Source organism: Tamandua tetradactyla, chromosome 8 (genome assembly GCF_023851605.1).
Source record: "Tamandua tetradactyla isolate mTamTet1 chromosome 8, mTamTet1.pri, whole genome shotgun sequence".
Lineage (NCBI taxonomy): Eukaryota > Metazoa > Chordata > Mammalia > Pilosa > Myrmecophagidae > Tamandua > Tamandua tetradactyla.
Window position 1 is genome coordinate 66859471 of NC_135334.1, and position 27683 is coordinate 66887153.

Below are 27683 nucleotides of genomic sequence, written 5' to 3' on the forward strand. Positions count from 1 at the left end.
CTATTTTTGCTAAGAAGGATGTTGGAATTTTAATTGGGATTGCATTAAATCTGTAAATGGGTTCAAGTAGTGTTGACATCTTAATGATATTAAGTCTTCCAGCCCATGAGCATGGGCTATCTCTCTTTTTATTTAGGTCTTCTTTAAATTCTTTTCTTATTTATGTATAGTTTTTCATGTACAAGCCCTTTACATCCTTGGTTAAGTTTATTCCTAGAAGTAGATGATGGTTGATGATAGCACAATATTGTGAACACAATTAACAGCACTGAAATATATATGTGAATGTGAATACAGAAAGGTGTACTAGTTTGCCAGCTGCTGGAATGCAATAAACCAGAAATGGAATGGCTTTTAAAACGGGAAATTTAATAAGCTACAAGTTTACAGTTCTGAGGCTGTGCAGTTGTCCAAATTAAAGCAAGTCTATAGAGACGTCCAATCTAAGGCATCCGGGAAAGATACTTTGGTTCAAGAAGAAGCATTTCTCTCTCAGCTGAATGGCACATGGCAGTGTCTGCTGGCTTTCTCTCCAGGCCTGTTGTTTCATGAAGCTCCACAGGAAGCATTTTCCTTCTTCATCTCCAAAAGTCGCTGGCTGGTGGACTCTCTGCTTTATGGTTCTGTGGCGTTCTGTGGCTTTCTCCAAAATACTTCTTCTTTTATAGGATTCTAGTAAACTAATCAAGACCCATGCAGAATGGGTGGAGACATGTCTCTGTCTAATCAAGCTTAATACTCACAACTGATTGAGTCACATCTCTGTGGAGTTAACATAATCAAGTTTCCAACCTATAGTGCTGAACAGGAATTAGAAGAAACTGTTGCTCCTATAAGACTGATTAGAATTAAAACATGGCTTTTCTACGGTACATAAATCGTTTGAAACTGGCACAAAAAATTGCTAGATTGTATATATGGTAACAGAATTTTAAAAATTGAAAAAAAATCCGTGGAAGTACATTACCCAAACAGTGAACCTAAGTTAAACCCTAGATTTTAATTATGAAAGTGTGCTATCATCAGTTGTAACATATTTCACACCAATGCAAGGTGTTGGTAATGGGGTTGTGTATGGAATCCAGTATTTTATGCAAGATTGTTCTGTAAACCACAACTTCTCTAAGAAAGAAAAAAAATTATCCTTACATATGTTATTCTTTTAGTTGCTATCACAAATGCAATTGTTTTCTTGATTTTCTTTTTAGATTCTTGCTGGTATACAGAAACACCACTTTTTTTTTTTGGTTTTTTAAAAAAAATTTATGTATTAATTTAAAAAATTAAAACAAACAAAAACATTATATATCATTCTGTTCTACATATATAATCAGTAATTCTCAATATCATCACACAGTTGCATATTCATAATTTCTTAGAAGATTTGCATCAATTCAGAAAAAGAAATAAAGCAATAACAGAAAAAAAAGATTATACATACGTTACCCCTTGCTTTCATTTATCACTAGAATTTCAAGCTAAATTTAAGTAAATGGCTTTTTTTTTATTAATTAAAAAAAAATTAACTAACACAACATTTAGAAATCATTCCATTCTACATATGCAATCAGTAATTCTTAATATCATCACATAGATGTGTGATCATCATTTCTTAGTACATTTGCATCGATTTAGGAAAAGAACTAGCAAAACAACAGAAAAAGATATAGCATGATAATATAGAGAAAAAATAATAATAAAAATAAAAAATAAAAAAATATATAAAAAAGGGAAAAAACAAAAAACACAAACAAACAAACAAAAAAAACTATAGCTCAGATGCAGCTTCAGTCAGTGTTTTAACATAATTACATTACAATTAGATAGTATTGTGCTGTCCATTTTTGAGTTTTTGTATCTAGTTCTGTTGCACAGTCTGTAACCCTTCGGCTCCAATTACCCATTGTCTTACCCTGTTTCTAACTCCTGATGGTCTCTGTTACCAATGACATATTCCAAGTTTATTATCTAATGTCGGTTCACATCAGTGGGACCATACAGTATTTGTCCTTTAGTTTTTGGCTAGACTCACTCAGCATAATGTTCTCTAGGTCCATCCATGCTATTACATGCTTTATGAGTTTATTCTGTCTTAAAGCTGCATAATATTCCATCGTATGTATATACCACAGTTTGTTTAGCCACTCGTCTGTTGATGGACATTTTGGCTGTTTCCATTTCTTTGCAATTGTAAATAATGCTGCTATAAATATTGGTGTGCAAATGTCCGTTTGTGTCTTTACCCTTAAGTTCTTTGAGTAGATACCTAGCAATGGTATTGCTGGGTCGTATGGCAATTCTATATTCAGTTTTTTGAGGAACCGCCAAACTGCCTTCCACGGTGGTTGCACCATTTGACATTCCCACCAACAGTGGATAAGTGTGCCTCTTTCTCCGCATCCTCTCCAGCACTTGTCATTTTCTGTTTTGTTGATAATGGCCATTCTGGTGGGTGTGAGATGATATCTCATTGTGGTTTTGATTTGCATTCCTCTAATGGCCAGGGACATTGAGCATCTCTTCATGTGCCTTTTGGCCATTTGTATTTCCTCTTCTGAGAGGTGTCTGTTCAAGTCTTTTTTCCCATTTTGTAATTGGGTTGGCTGTCTTTTTGTTGTTGAGTTGGACAATCTCTTTATAAATTCTGGATACTAGACCTTTATCTGATATATCATTTCCAAATATTATCTCCCATTGTGTAGGCTGTCTTTCTACTTTCTTGATGAAGTTCTTTGATGCACAAAAGTGTTTAATTTTGAGGAGCTCCCATTTATTTATTTCTTTCTTCAGTGCTCTTGCTTTAGGTTTAAGGTCCATAAAACCGCCTCCAATTGTAAGTTTCATAAGATATCTCCCTACATTTTCCTCTAACTGTTTTATGGTCTTAGACCTAATGTTTAGATCTTTCATCTATTTTGAGTTAACTTTTGTATAGGGTGTGAGATACGGGTCCTCTTTCATTCTTTTGCATTTGGATATCCAGTTCTCTAGGCACCATTTATTGAAGAGACTGTTCTGTCCCATGTGAGTTGGCTTGACTGCCTTATCAAAGATCAAATGTCCATAGATGAGAGGGTCTATATCTGAGCACTCTATTCGATTCCATTGGTTGATATGTCTATCTTTATGCCAATACCATGCTGTTTTGACCACTATGGCTTCATAATATGCCTTAAAGTCCGGCAGCGCGAGACCTCCAGCTTCTTTTTTTTTTCCTCAAGATAATTTTAGCAATTCGGGGCACCCTGCCCTTCCAGATAAATTTGCTTATTGGTTTTTCTATTTCTGAAAAGTAAGTTGTTGGGATTTTGATTGATATTGCATTGAATTTGTAAATCAATTTAGGTAGGATTGACATCCTAACTATATTTAGTCTTCCAATCCATGAACACGGTATGCCCTTCCATCTATTTAGGTCTTCTGTGATTTCTTTTAACAGTTTTTTGTAGTTTTCTTTATATAGGTTTTTTTGTCTCTTTAGTTAAATTTATTCCTAGGTATTTTATTCTTTTAGTTGCAGTTGTAAATGGGATTTGTTTCTTGATTTCCCTCTCAGCTTGTTCATTACTAGTGTATAGAATGCTACAGATTTTTGAATGTTGATCTTGTAACCTGCTACTTTGCTGTACTCATTTATTAGCTCTAGTAGTTTTGTTGTGGATTTTTCCAGGTTTTCGATGTATAATATATCGTCTGCAAACAGTGATAGTTTTACTTCTTCCTTTCCAATTTTGATGCCTTGTATTTCTTTTTCTTGTCTAATTGCTCTGGCTAGAACCTCCAACATGATGTTGAATAATAGTGGTGATAATGGACATCCTTGTCTTGTTCCTGATCTTAGGGGGAAAGTTTTCAATTTTTCCCCCTTGAGGATGATATTAGCTGTGGGTTTTTCATATATTCCCTTTATCATTTTAAGGAAGGTCCCTTGTATTCCTATCTTTTGAAGTGTTTTCAACAGGAAATGATGTTGAGTCTTGTCAGATACCTTCTCTGCATCAATTGAGATGATCATGTGATTTTTCTGCTTTGATTTGTTGATATGGTGTATTACATTAATTGATTTTCTTATGTTGAATCATCCTTGCATACCTGGGATGAATCCTACTTGGTCATGATGTATAATTCTTTTAATGTGTTGTTGGATTCGATTTGCTAGAATTTTATTGAGGATTTTTGCATCTATATTCATTAGAGAGATTGGTCTGTAGTTTTCTTTTTTTGTAATATCTTTGCCTGGTTTTGGTATGAGGGTGATGTTGGTTTCATAGAATGAATTAGGTAGCTTTCCCTCCACTTCGATTTTTTTGAAGAGTTTGAGGAGAGTTTGTACTAATTCTTTCTGTAATGTTTGGTAGAATTCACATGTGAAGCCATCTGGTCCTGGACTTTTCTTTTTAGGAAGCTTTTGAATGACTAATTCAATTTCTTTACTTGTGATTGGTTTGTTGAGGTCATCTATTTCTTCTTGAGTCAAAGTTGGTTGTTCATGTCTTTCCAGGAACCCGTCCATTTCATCTAAATTGTTGTATTTATTAGCGTAAATTTGTTCATAGTATCCTTTTATTACCTCCTTTATTTCTGTGAGGTCAGTGGTTATGTCTCCTCTTCCATTTCTGATCTTATTTATTTGCATCCTCTCTCTTCGTTTTGTCAATCTTGCTAAGGGCCCATCAATCTTATCGATTTTCTCGTAGAACCAACTTCTGGTCTTATTGATTTTCTCTATTGTTTTCAATTTCATTTATTTCTGCTGTAATCTTTGTTATTTCTTTCCTTTTGCTTACTTTGGGATTAGTTTGCTGTTCTTTTTCCAGTTCTTCCAAGTGGAGAGTTAATTCCTGAATTTTTGCCTTTTCTTCTTTTCTGATATAGGCATTTAGGGCAATAAATTTCCCTCTTAGCACTGCCTTTGCTGCGTCCCATAGGTTTTGATATGTTGTGTTTTCGTTTTCATTCGCCTCGAGATATTTACTAATTTCTCTTGCAATTTCTTCCTTGACCCACTCGTTGTTTAAGAGTGTGTTGTTGACCCTCCACGTATTTGTGAATTTTCTGGCACTCCGCCTATTATTGATTTCCAGCTTCATTCCTTTATGATCCAAGAAAGTGTTGTGATTTCAATCTTTTTAAATTTGTTAAGACTTGCTTTGTGACTCAGCATATGGTCTATCTTTGAGAATGATCCATGAGCACTTGAGAAAAAGGTGTATCCTCCTGTTGTGGGATGTAATGTCCTATAAATGTCTGTTAAGTCTAGCTCATTTATAGTAATATTCAGATTCTCTATTTCTTTATTGATCCTCTGTCTAGATGTTCTGTCCATTGATGAGAGTGGTGAATTGAAGTCTCCAACTATTATGGTATATGTGTCTATTTCCCTTTTCAGTGTTTGCAGTGTATTCCTCACGTATTTTGGGGCATTCTGGTTCGGTGCATAAATATTTATGATTGTTATGTCTTCTTGTTTAATTGTTCCTTTTATTAGTAGATAGTGTCCTTCTTTGTCTCTTTTAACTGCTTTACATTTGAAGTCTAATTTGTTGGATATTAGTATAGCCACTCCTGCTCTTTTCTGGTTGTTATTTGCATGAAGTATCTTTTCCCAACCTTTCACTTTCAACCTATGTTTATCTTTGGGTCTAAGATGTGTTTCCTGTAGACAGCATATGGAAAGATCCTGTTTTTTAATCCATTCTGCCAGGCTATATCTTTTGATTGGGGAATTCAGTCCATTAACATTTAGTGTTATTACTGTTTGGATAATATTTTCTTCTACCATTTTACCTTTTGTATTATATATGTCATATCTGACTTTCCTTCTTTCTACACTGTTCTCCATACCTCTCTGTTCTGTCTTTTTGTATCTGACTCTAGTGCTCCGTTTAGTATTTCTTGCAGAGCTGGTCTCTTGGTCACAAATTCTCTCAGTGACTTTTTGTCTGAAAATGTTTTGATTTATCCCTCATGTTTGAAGGACAATTTTGCTGGATATAGAAGTCTTGGTTCGCAGTTTTTCTCTTTTAGTAATTTAAATATATCATCCCACTGTCTTCTAGCTTCCATGGTTTCTGCTGAGAAATCTACACATAGTCTTATTGGGTTTCCCTTGTATGTGATGGATTGTTTTTCTGTTGCTGCTTTCAAGATCCTCTCTTTCTCTTTGACCTCTGACATTCTAACTAGTAAGTGTCTTGGAGAACGCCTATTTGGGTCCATTCTTTTTGGGGTGCGCTGCACTTCTTGAATCTGTAATTTTAGGTCTTTCATAAGAGTTGGGAAATTTTCAGTGATAATTTCTTCCATTAGTTTTTCTCCTCCTTTTCCCTTCTCTTCTCCTTCTGGGACACCCACAACACGTATATTTGTGTGCTTCATATTATCATTCAGTTCCCTGATCCCGTGCTCAAATTTTTCCATTCTTTTCCCTATAGTTTCTGTTTCCTTTTGGAATTCAGATGTTCCATCCTCCAGTTCACTAATTCTAGCCTCTGTCTCTTTAAATCTACCATTGTAGGTTTCCATTGTTTTTTTCCATCTTTTCTACTTTGTCCTTCAATCCCATACGTTCTGTGATTTGTTTTTTCAGACTTTCCATTTCTTCTTTTTGTTCAGCCCATGTCTTCTTCATGTCCTCCCTCAATTTATTGATTTGGTTTTTGATGAGGTTTTCCATTTCTGTTCGTATATTCAGAATTAGTTGTCTCAGCTCCTGTATCTCATTTGAGCTGTTGGTTTGTTCCTTTGACTGGGCCATATCTTCAACTTTCCTGATGTGATTTGTTATTTTTTGCTGGCGTCTGGGCATTTAATCAGATTTCCCTGGGTGTGGGACCCTGCAGGTTGCAAGGTTTTCCTGTGAAATCTCTGGGCTCTGTTTTTCTTATCCTGCCCAGTATGTGGTGCTCGTCTGTCTGCGAGTCCCACTAGTAAAAGATGCTGTGGCTCCTTTAACTTTGGAAGACTCTCGCTGTGGGGGAGGGTCGCCAGCTGACGCGGTTTAGGGGAGTGCCAATCCAAATCTCCCAGCCGGCCCGGGAAGCTGCATGTGTGGGGGGGCGCCAGCCGCCACGGCTTGAGGGACCGCCGATCCAAATCTCTCAGCTGGCCTGGGAAGGAGGGAGGGAGGGGCTCCGGCCGCCAGCCGCCTCGGCCCGGGGAAGCGTGCGCCTCTCGGGTACCTCACCGCAGCAGATTCTCTTAGCCGGTTCAGCCGTTCCAGAATGGGGTACTCTGTGTTTCTGTTCTCTGTCGTGGCTCCGGGAGCTGTTCTGTACTGTTTCTATTTGTTTAGTAGCTGTTCTCACCACTTATTTTTTTTTGTGTTGATCTTGTACTTTGCTGAATTCATTAGCTCTAGTAGTTTTATTGTAGATTTTTCTTCATCTGTGATTACGGAGTTTTACTTCTTTCTTTCCAATTTGGATCCCTTTTGTTTCTTTTCTGGAAATAAAAAGCACTTCCAGTACAATGTTGAATAGCATTGGTGAAAGTGAGCATCCCTGTCTTGTTTCTCATCTTAGGGGAGAAAAGTTTCAGTTTTTCCCTTTCGAGTATGTTTGCTATGGGTTTTTCATATATGTTCTTTTTCACGTTGAGGAATTTCCCATCTATTCCTATTTTTTTCCTGAGTGTTTTTGTCGAGAAATGGTGCTAGATTTTGTCAGATGTTTTTTCTGTATCAATTGAGAGTTTGATGTAATTTTTTTCTTTCATTCTATTAATTTCATTCTATTAGGTTGGGTTTCTTTTGTTGAAGGAATACCCTTGTTTCTTGGAGAAACCCTGCTTAGTTCTGGTGTGTAATCCTTTTAATATGCTGTTAGATTCTGTTTGCTGGTTATTTTATTGAGGATTTTTGCATCTCTATTCATAAGGAATAATAGGGTGCAATTTTCTTTTCATGTGATGTCTCTATCTGGGTTTCATATTAGAATGATGTTGGCCTCAAAGAATGAATTAGGAAGTCTGACTTCCTCTTCACATTTTTCAAAGAATTTGAGGAAAGATTGATGTAAATTCTTCTTTGAATATTTGATAGTATTCACTAGTGAGCCATCTGCTCCTGGAATTTTCATTTGTTGGGAGGTTTTCGATTGTTGTTTCAATGTCTTCACTTGCTATTGGTGTGTTGAGATCTTCTTTAGATTTAGGATTTTCTATAGCCTCCCCCTGTCAGTGTCTAATAAGATAGTCACCAGATACATTTGAATATTGAGCACTTCGAATGTGGCTAATTTGAATTAAAATGCTGTAACTGCAAAATTCACACCAGATTTACTATGAAAAAATAATGTAAACTATCTCATGGATAATTTTTAAAATATTGATAGCTTGGTGAAATGACGGTATCTTGGAAATATGAGATTAAAGTATATTATTAAAATTAATTTCACATTTCTTTCTATGTTTTTAAATACGGGCACAAGAAAATTTTAAAATACAATGGTGGCTTCCTTTATATTTTTATTGAACAGTGTTATTCTAGGCTTTCTGTAATGTCATTAGATTATCATTAAGAAGGACCCCCGAAATAAGAGACTAAAGCAGAGGTTTTGATGAGAGATGAAGCCATGTGGGTAGATAGGAGGAGAGTAAAATGTGTGGATCTCAGTGATAGTTTTGACTGTAGAGAAATTGAGAGAGGGAAGAATCTAGGAAAGCTCCCTGATTTTTAGTTTGGATATGTGGGTAAGGTGATAGGGTTATTCAAATTATAGTGAGCATAGGGGCAAAGAAATAAGAACTGTAGTCCAGGAAGAGGGGAAACAAGGGTTCCAAACCTAGGAAGCTGTCTTGCCCAAATGTTCTAGTCCTCAAAGTTCCTGCAATCTGCATCCAAGCTCTAGTCTGGGACCTAGGGCCTTTGGGCCAGTAATTGGGTTGAATGGGTAAGCCCAGTACATTGGCCTCCTCTTTCTCCATAGTAGGTAGTACTTACTGGCGTAAAAGAATTGATTGAGAAGGGTACAAGAGTAGTTCACTGGCCATGCGAGAGACCCAGGTTCAATTCCTGGCCCATGCGCTTCCCAAGCAAACCAAATATTTTAGTGAATCCCTCAAGGCTCCTGCAGTCTGCATCCAAGCTCTAGTCTGGGACCTAGGGACTTTGGGCCAGTAATTGGGTTGAATGGGTAAGCCCAGTATATTGGTCTTCTCTTTTCCCATATTAGGTAGGACTTACTGGTATAAAAGAATTGATTGAAGGGGGTGCAAGAGTAGTTCATTGGTAGCATTCTCGCCTGCCATGCGAGAAATCCAGGTTCAATTCTTGGCCCATGCACCTCCCAAGCAAACAAGCAAATAAACAAATGAAAAACCCAATAAACAGAAATTCAGCAAAGGTGCTGCAATGAGGGAATACTCAAATGGAAAATGAATGAAATTTGATCCCCGCCATACAGCATACAAAAAAAAAGAATTGATTGAGAGTATGTCCTGATCAGGATAGATTCTCAAGACAAAATGAAAATGTAAATCTGAAATGATAGCCCAGTCTCTGTGACTTTTCCTGGTTTGTTTGTGTAGGCCTTGCAGGAAAAGCTGTGGAATGTAGCTGCCCCTTTGTATTTGAAGCAGAGTGATTTGGCCTCAGCAGCAGCAAAACAGGTAAGCTTACCAAAACCTTTTCTGATACATCTTTGCCCAGGAGTTGTCTCCTCCATGTCAGAGCCAAAGGCCTTCATATGACTTCATGACGCTGTTATGGCTTCCCTAAGTTCAGCATCTGGTAAGCATCTTACTTACTAAAAAGTAAGTGATACGAGAAGTAGCCTAATTAGACAGTGACTTTGTTTTGACTTTGTTTTGCCATTAATTTGCTGGGGAATATTGAGCCAGGTTTCTTAACCTCTTTGGGTTTTTCTTTCTCTGTAAAATGCTGGAATTTAAATTAGATGATTTCTAGGATTGTTTTGTGTTCTAAAATATTATCAGTTTGTATTCTAGATGTATTAAAATATAATAAATACTATCATGAATCTTTCATCTGAAAATTTAGCTATAATCATTTTGAAGTTGTATATATTTTTGGCCTGTACCATATCTTGAAGGTTAACAAAAGTTTTCACTAGCTTCATTAAGTAGTATTTATTTTTATTTGCCTTGAGTTCATTCCTTTTCAGCTTTGAATAGTTTCCCTTTGTTCTTAGGTGTTGAAATTTTGTGAATTCTTTGTCGTGTTCTGCAATAGTGAATCTATATATGACCCAATGATTATGACTGAGTAGAATGCTAATGATAGAGACTATAATGTTACATTATAGTTCATTAAATGATTTCAAGTTTATTATACTAGTTAACCCTCACAATAACCCCACAAGATAAATTTAAGTTTTAAGTCCCTTTTACAGAGTCTTAGATAATTAAAGCTCCACAAGGTTAAATTCATAGAGCTGTATGTAGGTACTGGAGTCTGGATTTGAACCTAAGTCCTCTGATACCCAGTCTGTTTTCTTTCCACTACTTTTCCCGACCTCTCACTTCATCCAGGTTTCCTTTCAGACCTGCTATATGGCTTCATAATAAAACAGACCTTAATAACTATCACCACTACCTGGGTTGTGATGGCACAAAGGAACAGTAATTTGGAAGGAAGAGGGGAATGAAATTATCATTGCTTTTATACCAGATACTGTATACTAAGCCCTTTACATGCTTGATTTAATCCTTTAGATTTTGACATTTGTATAATTACTTTCCTAATTAAAAATAGGGAAGCTGAGGTACCATGTAAATAATGTGTCTTACTGTTAGTAGTAGGAGAGCCTGGAGCCATTTATCTGACCCTCCAAAGGGAAGCAGGGACGGAACGGGGAAGAGAAGTATCATTTGGATGGAAGTAGATGGTTTGCACAGAATTGAGAAAGAGCTGAAGATGTACTGGGTTTGGGCTGAGGTTGTATAGATTGCTTTTTGCACTTATTCCCTCTCCAAACCTATGTTTCTTCAGATAAACCAGGCCCTCTGAATAGTCTGTCTGGATTGTATGTATGTACGTATGTATGTATATATGTACATGTAAGTATGTAATGGATCTTACTTTCTGATCCTTAATTCTTGAGGGTTTTCCCTGGGTATGTTATTTCTATGCATAGTATATATTCATTTGTTCCCACAGCACAGTGAGTGTGATTTAGGGTAACAAGCAGTGCATTACAATTTCATCAGTGATTAAACTTTCACAACTTTCACATCATCAACTAAGATGATTTTATGACCAGATTGTTTTGCTTTTTCACAAGGCATGCATACTGTTCTAGTTTGCTAGCTGCCAGAATACAACACACCAGAGATGGATTGGCTTTCAATAAAAGGGGATTTATTTAGTTAATTTATAGCTCTTCAGAGGAAAGGCAGCTAACTTTCCTCTGAGGTTCTTTCTTACGTGGGAAGGCACAAGGCAATCTCTGCTGGCCTTTTCTCCAGGCCTCTGGGTTCCAACAACTTTCTCCGGGGTGATTCCTTTCTGCATCTCCAAAGGCCTGGACTGAGCTGCGAGTGCTGAGATGAGGTATGCTGAGCTGCTTGGGCTGTGCTACGTTGAGCTTTCTCATTTAAGCACCAGCCAATTAAATCAAACATTATTCATTACAGCAGGCATGCCTCTTACCAACTGCAGATGTAATGAGCAACAGATGAGGTTCCCATACCATTGGCACATGTCCACAGCAACAGAACTAGGCACATTCACCTGGCCAAGTTGACACCTGAACCTAACTACCAGACATACTATACTAATTTCTCTCAACACTTAGAGCATAGGCATTTAAAAACCTCAGTTCAGAATTAAAACATAGGAATTATAAAAAATACTCTCAGTTCAGAGTTTCACCTAGAAGACCTTTTAATAGAATTCTATGTTGCTCTTAAGTAAGACTATTTTGATATTTTTGCTACTAATAGTTACCAACTTTTTCTTATAGATCATGGAAGAGACCTACAAAATGGAGTTCTTGTACAGTGGTGTGGAGAATAAACAGGTGGTGATTATACATCACATGAGGCTGCAGGCCAAAGCCTTGCAACTTATAGTAACAGCACGAACTACTCGAGGGTAAGATGTGGGGCTGGCCAAAAGGGATGGCATAGTCCTTTCCTTTCAAATACATGTCAGATGCATTCAGAGATCACACTAAGAGTAATGATAAATGAAGTGATATTTATGAAAGATTAGCTAAGGGATATGCAATCTATTCATTTTTTCAGGTATTCTAAGTTCTATTCTTCGATCAGATTAAATCTCTGGATATTTGATCATTTTTCTCCCTTACTAGAAACCCTATGGTGGCTCTCACTGCTTACAGTAAGACATAAGATTCCATCTGGTAACATAGACATTTTGTATGGTCCCACTTGGTAGATTTCTTTAAGAATTTAGTGCCAGGAGCACTTTATCTGTGCTGAAGAGACTAGTAAGGTTTCTCTCAAGTAGCATAGACAAATTAAGAAAATGTACCGTGGAGTCAGGCTACCTGCTTAAAATCTTGTCTTTTCCAACTTAGTAGTTGTTTAATTATGAATCTCTCTGTGCTTCAGTTCCCCATCTGTAAAATGAAGATGATGATAACATCTGTGTGTCATCTGCTTCTACAAAGAATAAATGGGACATTACATGTAAAAGCACTTTGCATGGTAGTTGGTATAGTAAGAGTTCAATAGAACGGTAGCTATTAGAATTTCTGATAATGGAAATTACCATCTCTGAAATCAGATATTTTGATGGTATGCCATAATTTGATTGAAAGTGTTTCTTTAGATGCATCTTAAGAGTGATGGTATCATAGATCTAATATAATTGAGTGCGATTGAGTACTTCTATAACTGGTTGCCTGTTCAAAGCTAAATGTCCCCTAATTCTCATCTATTCAGGTGAGAGGTAGAGTAGTGGTTAAGAGGGCTTTAGTGCCCCATTGCTTGAGTTCAAATTTTATACTTTATCTGTTTCCCATCAGTTAAACTGGAACAGTAGTAGTACCTACATCTGTCTGAGGTTGTTGTATATCTAAAGCCCTTATAATACTATCTGGGACATTAATAGTAAACATTTGAATTTACTTGTTAGCATAAAAAATTAAACAGAATCTGTGGTAACTTCTCTGTGTTCAAAATCAAATTGAAAGCTTTAGTGTGCTTTTATTTTTTCTATTGTCATTCTGTTCATAATGTATCTTTTATTTTAAGAATCCTTTCTTAAAATTTATATTAATCTGTATTAAAACTACAATATCAAAATTATTTAGTTCCAACTTGCCTCCCATGTTTTTTTGGCACCATATTTGTTTGCCCTTTTTAAATTTCTTTGTCTTATATGTTGCCTTTTAGTATTTAATGTTGCTGTTAAAATGTCTGTTGTCAGTCATGTCCTCTTTCCTTTGTAAGTAGCTTATGTTTTTTGGCTCAAAGCTGTACAGTTTTCTTTTCCTTCTTAGAATTCTGAAATTACACTAAGATATGTCTAGGTATGTATCTTCTTTTGGTATTCTTGCTGGGACATTTCATGTAAAAGCACTTTGCATGGTACTTGGTCCTTCATTAGGACTTTGAAGTCTTACCTCTGTTTTCAGCTCAGAGATTTTTTCCTCCATTATTTCTTTGATTATTATGTTTCCCAGCCACTCCAATCTGTTAAACTGGACATTGGATCCTCTGGATCTATTTTTCCTATATCTTATCTGCATCTCCCATGATTTTAATTTTTGTTCTTCTATACTAAATTATGAGTAAATTCCTCAGTTCAGTCTTTTAATTCAGCATTTGAATTTTCATATTTCATTCTACTATCCATTGACTATGTTAAGTTTAATTTCATTATTAGTTTTTATTTCTAAGCATGCTTTCTTGTCTGCAGTTTTTTTGGTAGGACTTAATCTTGCTTTAGCAATTCTATATCCTTTCAAATCTCTTAAACCTCACTGAATTTTGAAAAGTTTTTTCTGCTCTCTTGCCTTGTCTTTTATCTTATTGAAGGTACTTGGTCTCCCTTCCAGTTCTTGATTATTTCATACACTTAATTTTCCATTACTTCTGCATACTTTTAAATGAAAATTTAGACTAAATTGGTAGTTGGTGTAGGCTTCTCCAGTAATTGTAGTCAATATTTAACCTTCCTTAATGAGCCTCGTTCTTTTTGCCTCATTCCAGAGCATCATGTGGGTGAGGCTACCTGCTCTGTAGAGATTGGGGAGAGTTTAAGTGCTTGGAAACTCCCCATACTGGGTCTGTGAAAGTAGGCCAAAAAGTGGCACTGCTTGGCCCAATTTCTTTCCTTCAAGCCCCTGCTTGGCTGGCCTTAACCCTTGATTGACTTCATTGTAAATTTCATTTCCACTTCTTGTAGTTTTATCAGAGTTAAGAACCTTTCAAATGGTACCTTTATATTTTTAGGAAAAGAATTCACATGAATGTTGCTTGGTCCAGAGGTGGTTTCAGTAGAAAGATTAAACCAACCTTGAAACCATTCTCTTATGTGTTTTATATGAGGGAGGAATATTTGTTTTCTCTTGACAAGAATTTAAATCCTCCAATGAATAATACATTTATGGAAATAAATGAGACGTTTCATGCAGAAATTACCATACAAGAAATAGAAAATGCACAAAGATCAAAAATAAATTTTGCATGCTTAATGTATTTCCTTAGCTTAATATGTTGCCTAGATTACATAGGTTTGCAGTGTTACTTGGTCAAGTAAGCCAAGAGAGAGAAGTAGCATATTCTTTGTCTGTAGGAAAAGGAGTAACAAAAGCTCTTCTACATCTGCATAAGAATTTGATCTTTGGTTAAATTTCTAGGTCTGTTCTTTGAAAATGTGATGAAGGTAGTTTGTCAACTATGTTATTAGGCAACACTTTTATGGTAAAATCATCTGAGTGCTAAGCTGTGTCTAGTCTGGGAGTAATTATAAATTAACTGTAATTATCTGATCCAGATGCCATACCTTAGGGCATTATTGAGTACAGTGATTCCTGTAATTGGGCATATCCTCTGTTGGACACAGGAAGCTGTGCCGTTGGGTTTGTACAAGAGCTGTTGGCACTTACGGGACATGAGGCACTAATTCATATAGTCCAAAATCTCTAAATCTTGCATCTTTGATCTCATAGGTAACCACTCAGGTGCAAAGATAATAATTCCCAACAGCTTCAAGGATTCCCCCAAAAGAGCATCATGACAGTGCAACCCTCTGTGAGCTGTAGTTCTTGTCCTATGCCATGTGTGTCCTGTGATAGTCTTTGATTTTGAAAATTTGTTGATCTTGATGGGCCCTACAGTATTTTAATCAAACCTGGGAGTCCTAACAGATATTTCCTCCCAACATTGATCTTTTTTATAGAGTAAATAGACTCATTCTCTTGTCATGTTGACTCAGGTTTCTGGGACTTTGGTCCTCATAACTCATTCTGCAGATTTCATAAGTGACTTATATATAATTATTGTTTTGTATTTCTTCTCTACAGACTTGACCCCTTATTTGGTATGTGTGAAAAATTTTTACAGGAAGTGGACTTTTTTCAGAGGTAAGTATTTTATCATTCTTCTGATTTATCAAATCTTAATTATGCAGGGATGTAGCACTTATGGGACAACAAGAGTGACCAAAAGCCAGAATTCCTGGTTTAGCCCATGTAGCCAGGCTAACATCTTGTAGAAGTGTACCTCAATTTAGGCATTTTGTTTAATGGTTAATAAACTTCCTTAAGAAGTTAGAGCTTCAAAGTAAATGTAAAGTTGAGTAATAAAAATATCCAGGATCATTTGGATTCAACACTGGGCTAGACTAGACTATCAAGACAACTACTGTGTGGGTAAACTCATAAATTCTGTCCCTTTTGGTGAAAAATCACACCTTGTTTTCTTGCTTGTTTTTCTCAGCACTGTTCTTAAACTTGCATTTCTCCATAATCTATAAACCACTGTTCCATAATTCTGGAGGTAATGTTTATGTTATAGACTATATATGTTTCCTCAAGAGTTCTCTATAAAGCAAATAAGTTAAGACAGATTGAGTAGAGGAAGGGAAGGCTTGGTACAGAAGTGGGAGTCAAGGTGGTACCAGATATGTGGTGTGCTGGTTATATAGTATTGGAAGGAAGACATTTATAGGATTTTAAATACTTCTTCCACCCCTTGTTCCTACCCGCATGAACTTAACCATACCTGAGGTTCATATGACAACAGTTCTCACTTATTTTCCATTTGGTTATTGATAACATTCTGTAAGACTGGGGTGCAGTACCACCCTTAATAGCAGGTGGTACTCTCTATAAATGGTAAAAGCTGGCATGGTTCTTTAAGATCCTGGCTTAAAAGTCACTGCCCTTCCCCTCTCTATGTGGGACATGACTCCCAGGGATATGGACCTTTCTGGCAATGTGGGACGGAAAGCGTAGAATGAGCTGAGACTCAGAATCAAGGGATTGAGAAAACTTTCTGGACTGAAAGGGGGAAGAGAAAAATGAGACAAAATAAAGTGTCAGTGGCTGAGAGATTCCAAACAGAGTTGAGAGGTTATCCGGGAGGTTATTCTTACGCATTAAATACATATCACCTTGTTAGTCAAGATGTAATGGAGAGGCTGGAGGGAACTGTCTGAAAATGTAGAGCTGTGTTCCAGTAGCTATGTTTCTTTTTTTAATTTTTTTTTTGTTAGTAGCAAATGGATATTTTTTATGACCTTTTTAAATTAATTTTTTAATTTTTTAAAAATATAACAACAAACGCAAACATTCTAAACATGTGATCATTCTATTCTACATATATAATCACACATAGTTGCATATTCATCATCATGATCATTTCTTAGAACATTTACACCAATTCAGAAAAAGAAATAAAATGACACCAGAAAAAAATTCATACATACCATACCCCTTACCCCTCGCTTTCACTGATCACTAGCATTTCAATCTAGTAAATTTATTTTAACATTTGTTCCCCCATTATTTATTTTATTCCGTATGTTCTACTCATCTGTCAATAAGGTAGATAAAAGGAGCATCAGACACGAGGTTTTCACAATCACACAGTCACATAGTGAAAGCAGTCATCTTCAAGAAACACCAGTAGCCATATTCATATTGTATGTTGATTGGTTTTATTAAAAAAAATTAAAAACTGAAAAAAAGATCCTGGCTTAGAATCTCATTTAAGTTTATGACTTTCTTTTGGTTTGAGATTCTTTAGTTTAGAGAGTCTGCTTTTATCTAGTTGGGTTGTAGCTGTTTTTTGGAAAGGTGACAGGCTGCTTTCCTAATTCAGCCTTTGATTCCCTGAACACATATCAGCTCCTCCCCCCCAATTTTTTTTTTATTATCCTCTTGTACAAGGCAGAAGCACTGCAGAATCAGTCAGAACTGTGAATAAGTTAACTTCTTTGAGCCTCAGTGCAACATCGTTTATCTCTGAATGTCAGTGCTCCTGTCACTTAAATATAAGCTCCATGAAGATAGGTATGTTTTTCTCTTTTCCTACATTTATGCCCCCCTGTGCAAAGAATAGTACTTGGCACTTGGGAGATAGAAAACATACATTTTAAAATTAACGAACATGTAATATGAAAATAACTCAAGTACCACAGAATCACTAGGAGAATAAGATAAATGAAGAGAGAAATGGTTATTCAGTACACAGAGACTCTTAAGATGTTCATGTCAGTAAGGCATAAATTATCTGACTGTGTGTGTGTCTATCTCTGTCATGAGTCATGAGGTCTCCTCCCTGTTCATCACTTTTCTCACCTTGGGAAGATGTTTGGAGCTCAGCCTTAAATGAATAAAAAAGAGCAGTTGCTTTTTAAATTTTATTTATTTATTTATTTATTTAAATACCAAAAAACACAAAGGAAATGCAAACATTCCTGTTTTGATCATTCTGTTCTACATATAAAATCAGTAATTCACAATATCATCACATAGTTGCATGTTCATCATCATAATCATTTCTTGGAACATTTGCATCTATTCAGAAAAAGAAATAAAATGAAAACAGAAAAAAAATTTATACATACCATACCCCTTACCCTTCCCTTTCATTGATCACTAGATTTCAAACCAAATTTATTTTAACATTTGTTCCCCCTATTATTTATTTTTATTCCATATGTTCTACTCATCTTTTGACAAGGTACATAAAAGGAGCATCAGACACAAGGTTTTCACAATCACACAGTCACATTGTGAAAGCTATATCATTATTCAGTGATCATCAAGAAACATGATTACTGGAACACAGCTCTACATTTTCAGGCAGTTCCCTCCAGCCTCTCCATTACATCTCGAATAACAAGGTGATATCTACTTAATGAGTAAGAATAACCTTCAGGATAACCTCTCAACTCGGTTTGGAATCTCTCAGCCATTGACACTTTGTCTCATTTCACTCTTCCCCCTTTTGGTTGAGAAGGTTTTCTCAATCCCTTGATGCTAAGTCTCAGCTCATTCTAGGGTTTTTCTCAATCCCTTGATGCTGAGTCTCAACTCATTCTAGGATTTCTGTCCCACGTTACCAGGAAGGTCTTTACCCCTGGGAGTCATGTCCCACGTAGACAGGGGGGAGTGTGGTGAATTTGCTTGTTGTGTTGGCTGGAGAGAGAGGCTAAATCTGAGCAACAGAAGAGGCTCTCTTGGGGGTGATTCTTAGGCCTAATTTTAAATAGGCTTGACCTATCCTTTGTGTGGGTAAGTTTTGTATGAACAAACCCCAAGACTTGGGGCTCCGCCTATAGCTTTGGTTGTCCACACTGCTTGTGAGAATATCAGAATTCAGCTTGGGGAAGTTGAATTTCTCCCCGTTCTCACCATTCCCTGAAGGGGACTTTGCGAATACTTTTCCACTCACTGATCAGATCACTCTGGGATTCATTGGGGCATCCCTCTGGACAAACCAACAAAATCTCATGTCCTACCCAAGGTTCCAAGTACTTATAGTGTTCAACCAAGCTATCTACATAAGTTATATTAGGAAATGCACTAGTCAAAATATAAATTTTGTACCAACTAAACATTTTTTGCTTTAGTCTCACACATAGTTGAAATTTTAAAATATTAATTACCATCTATTTTCAGCACCCTGCAGTAATGACATTCCTTTGTTCTTCCTCATGCAAAAACATTTTTAAAATTTTTACATTTAATCACTATCATTATACACTCTAGGCATTCCTAGATTATACCATCTCAATCTTTATCGTCTTTCTTTCTGATTTCATTTATACCCTCAGCCTTCCCTCTGTCATTCTCACATTCAGCTTCATTCAGTGTTTTAACATAATTGTATTACAGTTAGGTAGTATTGTGCTGTCCATTTCAGAATTTTTATATTCAGTCCTGTTGCACAATCTGTATCCCTAGCTCCAATTACCCTATTTCTATCTCCTGATGGTCTCTGTTAACAATGATATATTCCAAGTTTATTCACTAATGTCAGTTCATATCAGTGAGACCAGACAGTATTTGTCCTTTAGTTTTTGGCTAGTCTCACTCAGCATAATGTTCTCTAGGTCCATCCATGTTGTTACATACTTCATAAGTTTATTCTGTCTTAGAGCTGCATAATATTCTATCATATGTATGTACCATAGTTTGTTTAGCCACTCATCTGTTGATGGACATTTTGGCTGTTTTCATCTCCTGGCAATTGTAAATAATGCTGTTATAAACATTGATGTGCAAATGTCCGTTTGTGTCCTTGCCCTCATGTCCTTTGAGTAGATACCTAGCAATGGTATTGCCTGGTCATATGGCAATTCTCTATTTAGCTTTTTGAGGAACCACCTAACTGCCTTCCACAACGGTTGCACCATTTGACATTCCCACCAACAATGGATAAGTGTGCCTCTTTCTCCACATCCTCTCCAGCACTTGTCATTTTCTGTTTTGTTGATAATGGACATTCTGGTGGGTATGAGATGATATCTCATTGTGGTTTTGATTTACATTTCTCTGATGGCCAGGGAAATCTCTTTGATTTCCTGTGTGTTGAGCATCTCTTCATGTGCCTTTTGGCCATTTGTACTTCCTCTTCTGAGAAATGTCTGTTCAAGTCTTTTTCCCATTTTGTAATTGGGTTGGCTGTCTTTTTGTTGTTGAGTTGAACAATCTCTTTATAAATTCTGGATACTAGACCTTTATCTGATATGTTGTTTCCAAATATTGTCTCCCGTGTGTAAGCTGTCTTTTTACTTTCTTGATGAAGTTCTTTGATGCACAAAAGTGTTTAATTTTGAGGAGTTCCCATTTATTTCTTTGTTTCTTCAGTGCTCTTGCTTTGGGTGTCAGGTGTATAAAACCACCTCCAAATATAAGATTTATAAGATATTTCCCTACATTTTCTTCTAACAGTTTTATGGTCTTAGACCTAATGTTTAGGTCTTTGATCCATTTTGAGTTAACTTTTGTGTAGGGTGTGAGATATGGGTCCTCTTTCATTCTTTTGCATATGGATATCCAGTTCTCTCGGCACCATTTATCGAAGAGACTGTTCTGTCCCAGGTGAGTTGGCTTGACTGCCTTATCACAGATCAGTTGTCCATAGATGAGAGGGTCTATATCTGAACACTCTATTCAATTCCATTGGTCAATATATCTATCTTTATGAGCAGTTGCTTTTGTTTGTTCTTCCAGGTGTTTCATTGCTGATTTGCCCCACCTGCAGGATAGCTTTGTGGACAAACTTCTTGACCTTATGCCCCGGCTCATGACATCCAAACCTGCAGAAGTGGTCAAAATTCTACAGACCATGCTGCGGCAGAGTACCTTTCTGCACCTCCCCCTACCAGAACAGGTGAGGCTCTTTGTCATACCCCTTTTAATCGAACCCAGGTCCTCGGGCATGGCAGGCAAGCATTCTTGCCTGCTGAGCCACCGTGGCCCGCCCTGTCATACCCCTTTAAGCTAAATCTGTCTAGACAGTCAAAATTGCATATTGGCAGTTTTCTTTGAGCAGTGGACAGCTGGGCTCTGGTACTTCCTCCGACTGAATCCCATGTGTTAACCCATTAGAGCAGGAGACAAAAGGACAATGTTTAATGCCCAGGACTGACCTGGCTTTAGAATCATCATATTTTTCTTGCTTACAGATCCACAAAGCCTCTGCCACTATTATTGAGCCAGCGGGAGAGTCAGATAACCCTTTGCGGTTTACATCTGGGTTGGTGGTAGCCCTCGATGTTGATGCAACCTTGGAACATGTGCAGGATCCTCAGAGCACTGTGAAGGTCCAGGTCTGTTGGCTTTGGGTCCTTATGGAGCATCTCGGCTGCCCTTGTGTTTAAGGATTTAACTTTAGCACTCTTGTAGTCTCTACCTGAGAAACTAGGAAAGGTAACAGGGATGAGCCTCTGTGGAAAAGGACCTGAGGTTGAATTCCAACTCACCTACTGAGTGTAGTGGAGGAAATTAAACTCTGAGTTGCAGATTCTACAATTGACATTGAGGTATATAAACACCCTGGCACCTAGTAAGGGTTTGCTAAATGATAGTGCCCTTTTGGTTTTCAAAATGTGAGGGCAAGATTTTGTCTTTTCAGGCCTACATGCAAACTATAATTAAAAACTTTTTTTCAGGTTTGGGTAGGTTAGTAGGCAAACACTGATGGGTAGGAAGTAGCGATCTAGAAAGTATTTTTTCCCAAGTTAGATATATTTGAAACATACTAGGGATATGGTAGAGACACTTGACCATAGAGTAGTATCACCAAGATAGCAGAGTGAGATGCTCTTGGGTTCCTTCCCTTACAGAAGCTTTAAGCATACAAGAAAAAACTGGTAGGCCCATCTTTCCCAGATTTCCAGAAAACGATTAAAGGATCACAGTAACGGGGCAAGCACCAAACCAAGAGGAAGGCAAATTAAAAATGGTAGGAAAATCTTTTGGTACCTTTGCTGACCCTCCCCTCACTGGCTTGTTACGGAACCAGTGTGTGCTCCCATGGTGGGCCCTGGTATCAGAGGGAGTAGAGTAACTTTTGTATACATAGGAGGATGTATGGACTGAACCAGAATACTCTTCACAGATTCAACATTGCAGAACTTGCCCTGTGGTTACAGGCAGATTGCCGGGCAGGTAGAATGCATATGAAAGCAGTGAAACCATAGCTGCCTGGGGCAAAAGATTGCTAGATTTGGTACATACAGTGCAGTGATCAGGATAAGGGGAAAGACTGTTTCCTAGGATAAAAGGGAAATTCAAATTTGCGGAAACAAGGGTATTCACAAGGTCATGAATATGACAAGGACAAGACAATGCTTAGAAATGACTCATTGTTAGGCAGTCCAACTTCTGAAGGAGAGCAGTTGCACAGGCTAAAACTGAGGGAGTTATTCTCGTATTTGTTGCTGTTCACTCCTGGCATTTAAGGAATTCTCTGATATAACACTAGCTAGAATCACATTTAAGGAACATATGCTTCGGTGACTAAATTCCAGAAATAAAACATCAAAATATCCAATGTGCAACAAAACATAAGAAATGAAAGAATGGACTGTATGGAAGAGCAAGGTAAAACATTAGAAACCATCAACAAGGTAGACCAAACCTTGAATATACCAGACAAAGATTTTTAAGAAACGTCTTCAATATTCTCAAAGAGCAAAAGAAAAATACAAAGAATTAAGGGAAATCAGGAAAACTGTAGATGAACACAAAGGGAATATCAAAAAAGAAGTAGAAATAAAAAAAGGAGCCAAACAGAGCTGAAGATCACAGTGTCAAAAAAAAAAAAAATTCCTAGAGGGGTTGTCATAGTTTCTTAGCTGTTAAAACATCTAACATATAATGGGTTGGCTTAAACAATGAGAATTTATTGGATCATGGTTTTGAGGCTAGGAATGTCCAAAATCAAGGTGTCAGTAATGTGATGCTTTGTTCTTGAGGACTGTTCTGGGGTTTTTCTATCACCTTGTCAGTATTTTCTCCTTTCTCTTCCTGCTACTCCTGTGGCTTTTCTTTCATTATCCAGTTTTCTTTGCTTATAAGGACTTCAGTAATATTGGACAAAGGCCTTGAGCAGACCTTACCTAATAACATCTTCAAAGGTCCCAGTTACACATGGGCTCATACCCTCAGAACCAGGGATGGGGACATGATGTAGATTCCAACGGGGTTCAGAAGAAGATTGGAACTAGAAGATAAAAGAGTTGTTCAAATGGAAGAAGAGTCCATTGAAATGATGCAGGCTGAGGAGAAGTGGGAATCCCACAAGGAAAGAAAGGGGCAAAGAGAATATTCAAAGAAATAATGGCTGAAAACATCCCAATTTTAAGAAAAGACATGAATACACACAGTGAATTTCAAACAAGATAAACCCAAATAGACCCACACCAAGACATATCACTGGTAAAGAGAATTCTGAAAGGCACAATAGAGACGTAATGTGTTATGTACAAGGGAGCCTCAACTAGATGCTGATTTCTCACTGGGAAACCATGGAAGCAAGAAGGCAGTTGGATAACATACTTTATGTGCTGAAAGGAAAAAACTGTCATCCATGAATTCTATAGCTGTTTTTTAAAAGAGGGAGAGATTAAGCATTTCCAGATAAACAATAGCAGACTGGACCCATGAGACACACAAAAGGGAGTTTTTTAGGTTGAAAGGAAAGGATAGTAGACAATAGATTAAAGCTACATGAAGAAATAAAGCTCTCTGGTAAAAGTAACTATGTTGTAAATATAAATGCCAGTACTGTATTTTTGATTTGTAATTCTACATTTTACTGTCTACAGAATCTAAAATGAAAATGCATAAAATATGATGGTTTCATATATAATGTAAAAAGCTGTAATATGTGACAAGATGTGGGCGTGGGGGGACAGGAGAATAAGAAGGAAGTTTGTGTATTCTGTTGATGTTAAGTTGGTATCAAACCAGACAAGACTGTTACGGATTTAGGATATTATATTTAAGGGCCATGGTACCCACAAAGAAAATATGTGAAAAAATAGGCATGAAGGAACTCAAGAGGGTTCACTACAAAAGATGAAGTAAATACAAAAATGGGTAGTGATAGAAGAATTGAGGGACAAAAAGGTATGTCTTGCAAAAATGAAATTGCTGAAAGGCAGAAATAAGTACTGCATTATCAGTGGTTACTTCAAATGTAAATAGGTTAAACTCTCCAGTCAAATGGCATAGATGTATAAACTGGATAAAAGACACAATGGATTAAAAAAGCATGATCCAGTTATATGCTGTTTATAAGACACACACTGTAAATTCAAAGTAGTTTGAAAGTGAAAGGACAGAAACCTGTATTAATAGTAACCAAAAAAGTACAGGAATAGCTAAAAATAAAAAGATGTTTGAAAACACAATTAGTGAAACTATATGTTGATAAAAGGGTCAATTTATCAAGAAGATATGACAATTATAAATATGTATTTACCTAACAACCCACCTCAAAAAAATGTATGAGGCAAAAATATTGACAGAATTTAAGGAAGAAATAGATGGTTCTACACTAATGCCACAGATAGAACATTTAGACAGAATATTTAAAAGGAAATAGAAGACTTGAACATTACTATAAACCACTTATATCTAACAGTCATATGTAGAACAAGTCATTTAACAGAGCAGAATACACATTTTTCTCAAGTGCACAGTAATCATTCTTTAGGATAGACCATATTCACAAACATGTGGAAATTAAACAATGTTCCCTTAAATAACCAATGGGTCAAAGCTGAAATCACAACAGAAATGAGGAACTACCTTGAGATAAAGGAAAACTAAAATACAACCTAAAAAAATTTATGAAATACAGCAAAGGTAGTAAATGCTTACATTAAATGGGAAGACAAGAAAGAGAAACAAAAGACATTCACATAGGAAGGTAAAACTCCCTGTTTTCAGACGACATGACCTTATATAGAGAGAAAATCTAAACAAATATACAAGAAAACTATTAATAAGTTCTGCAAAGTGGCATGTTACAAGTTCAACACCCAAATATCAGTTATGTTTCTATAGATTAGCAATAAACAATCCAAAGAAGAAATTAAGAAAACAATTCCATCTCAATAGCATCTAAAGAAATAAAATATCTAGGAATAAATTTAAGGATTTAATAGACTTGTACACTGAAAACTATAAGACTGCTGAACAAAACTTAAGAAAACCTAAAAAATGGCAAGAAATACTGTGTTCACAGAGTAGGAGAATGAATAGTATTATGATGTCAAAATAACCCAGAGAGATCCACAGATTCAACATAGTCCCTCTCAAAATTCAAGCAGCCTGTGTTTGCAGGAATGGAAAAACTGATCTTAAAATTCACATTGAACTGGAGAAGGCCCTGAATAACCAAAAGTATATTGAAAGTATTCACACTTCCTAGTAGTTTCTTATTGTACTGCAAAGCTATAGTAATCAAAACATTTTGGTACTGGTGAAAAGATAGACAAATAGACCCAGAAGACCCACACATCTATGAGTCGGTTGATTTTTGATAACAATCCTTAAGTATGTGTAAGAGGAAAGCATAGTCTCCTCAACAAATGATTCTGGGGAACTGGATACATATGCAAAAGTAGAAAGTTAGACCCATACCTCAACTATAGTAATAAGATAATCAGTTGATATTTTAGATCAAGAACCAAAATATACAAGTAAAAACTATAAAACTCCCATAGGATAACATGGGGAAAATCTTTATGATCTGGCATTCGATTTCTTTGATATGATATCAAAAGCATGAGTAGCAAAATAAAAGATAAATTTCACTCCATCTCAGTTAAAACCTTTCATGCATCAAGGGAAATTATCAAGAGTGAAAAGATAACCTTTGGAATGGGAGAATCATTGCAAGTCATAGATGGGATAAGGGCGTAATATCTATATTATATAAAAGGACTTTTACAATGCAGCAACAAAAAGAGAACTCAATTCTAAAATAGGCACTTGAACATTTTTCCAAAGAATATATATACATGGAAAATAAGCATATGAAAAGATGTTGAACATCATTAGCCATTAGGATAATGTAAATCAAGAATATGAGATACCACTGTACACCAACTAAAATGGCTGTTATTTTTAAGATGGAAAATATAGTGTTGATGAGGATTTGGAGTAATAGGAACTCTCATGTATTGCTGAGTGGAATGTAAAATGGTGGAGTCACTTTGGGAAACAGTTGATTTTTCAGAAAGTCAAGTATTTTCCATATTTGACTTCTAAGTATATATTCAAAAAATTTGAAAACAGGGACTTGAACAGATATTGGGACTTGTGTGCCAATATTCATAGCAGCATCATTCACAATAATCAAAAGGTAGAACAATTCAAGTGTCCATGAACAAGTGAATGGATAAGCAAAATGTGGTACATACATGCAATAGACTATTAGTTGGCCGTAATGAAGAATGACATTTTGAGACATGTAACAACATAGAAGAACCTTGAAAACATGCTCAGTGAAGTGAACAAAGCATAAGAGATGACTAAAAATAGCAAATTTGCATATATAGAAAGAAGATTAGAGATTACTAGGGGATTGAAGGAGGGGCAAAAGTAGAGTCTTTGGGGGAAAAAGGAGAAATATCCAAATCAGTAACCTAAACTCATATCTGGAAGAACTAGAAAAAGAATGGAAAAGTGAGCCGAGGAATAAAATAATAAAGACTAGATCAGAGATAAGTAAAATAGAGAATAGAACAACAACAGAATCAATGAAACCAAAAACTCGTTTTAAAAGATATGTAAAATTGACAGAACTTTTTCAGACTGAAAATAAGAAACATCAGAAATGACAGGGGTGACATTACCTCTGACCCCGCCAAAATAAGAAGGATTATATGAGAATACTGTCAACAAATTGGACAACTTAGATGAAATGGAAAAATTCCAAAAAATGCAGGTTACCTAAACTAACTCAAGAAGAAATAGAAGATCTCAGTAGACCAATTAACAAGTAAAGAGAATCAGTAATCAAAAAGCTCCCAATAGGGTGGGTCACGGTGGCTTAGCAGGTAGAGTTCTCGCCTGCCATGCCAGAGACCTATGTTCAATTTCTGGTGCCTGCCCATGCCAAAAAAAAAAGCTCCCAACAATGAGCTGGGATCTGGCATCAAGGGATTGAGAAAACCTTTTCAACCAAATGGGGGAAGAGAGAAATGAGACAAAATAAAGTGTCAGTGGCTGAGGATTTCAGAGTTGAGAGGTTACTGGAAGTTATTCTTATGCATTATATAGATATCCCCTTCTTAGTTTATGGTGTTTTGGAGTGGCTGGAGGGAAGTACCAGAAACTGTGGAGCTGTGTTCCAGTAGTCGTGTTTCTTGAAGATGATTGTATAATGATATAGCTTTTACAGTGTGACTGTATGATTGTGAAAACCGTGTCTCTTATGCTCCTTTAGTCTAGGATATGGACAGATGTATAAAAAATATAAATAAAAGATAAATAATAGTGGGAGCAAAGGTTAAAGTAAATTAAGTATATTGAAATACTAGTGGTCTGGCGGGCCGCGGTGGCTCAGCGGGCAAGAATGCTTGCCTGCCATGCCGGAGGACCTCGGTTCGATTCCCGGCCCCAGCCCATGTAAAAAACAAACAAACAAACAAAATATAATAAAACAAGAAAATGTTTAAAGATGTTTCCCTTTCTTCCTCCCTTCCTTCCTTCCATCCTTCCTTCCTTCTCTGTCTTTCCTTCCCTTCCTCCCTCTCTCTTTAAAAAAAAAAA

General features: G+C 36.5%; 1 protein-coding gene across 2 annotated transcripts in view; it reads left to right on the top strand.

The window, feature by feature from the left end:
- The window catches only part of INTS4 (integrator complex subunit 4), a 209721-nt gene that overhangs the window by 175800 nt on the left and 6238 nt on the right, over positions 1–27683 (top strand). For both annotated transcript variants that reach the window (XM_077113469.1, XM_077113471.1), the window contains 5 exons: positions 9529–9609; positions 11925–12055; positions 15459–15518; positions 20622–20781; positions 21077–21220. In XM_077113469.1, coding sequence (XP_076969584.1) covers positions 9529–9609; positions 11925–12055; positions 15459–15518; positions 20622–20781; positions 21077–21220 — 576 coding nt within the window. The remainder of the gene's footprint in view (positions 1–9528; positions 9610–11924; positions 12056–15458; positions 15519–20621; positions 20782–21076; positions 21221–27683) is intronic.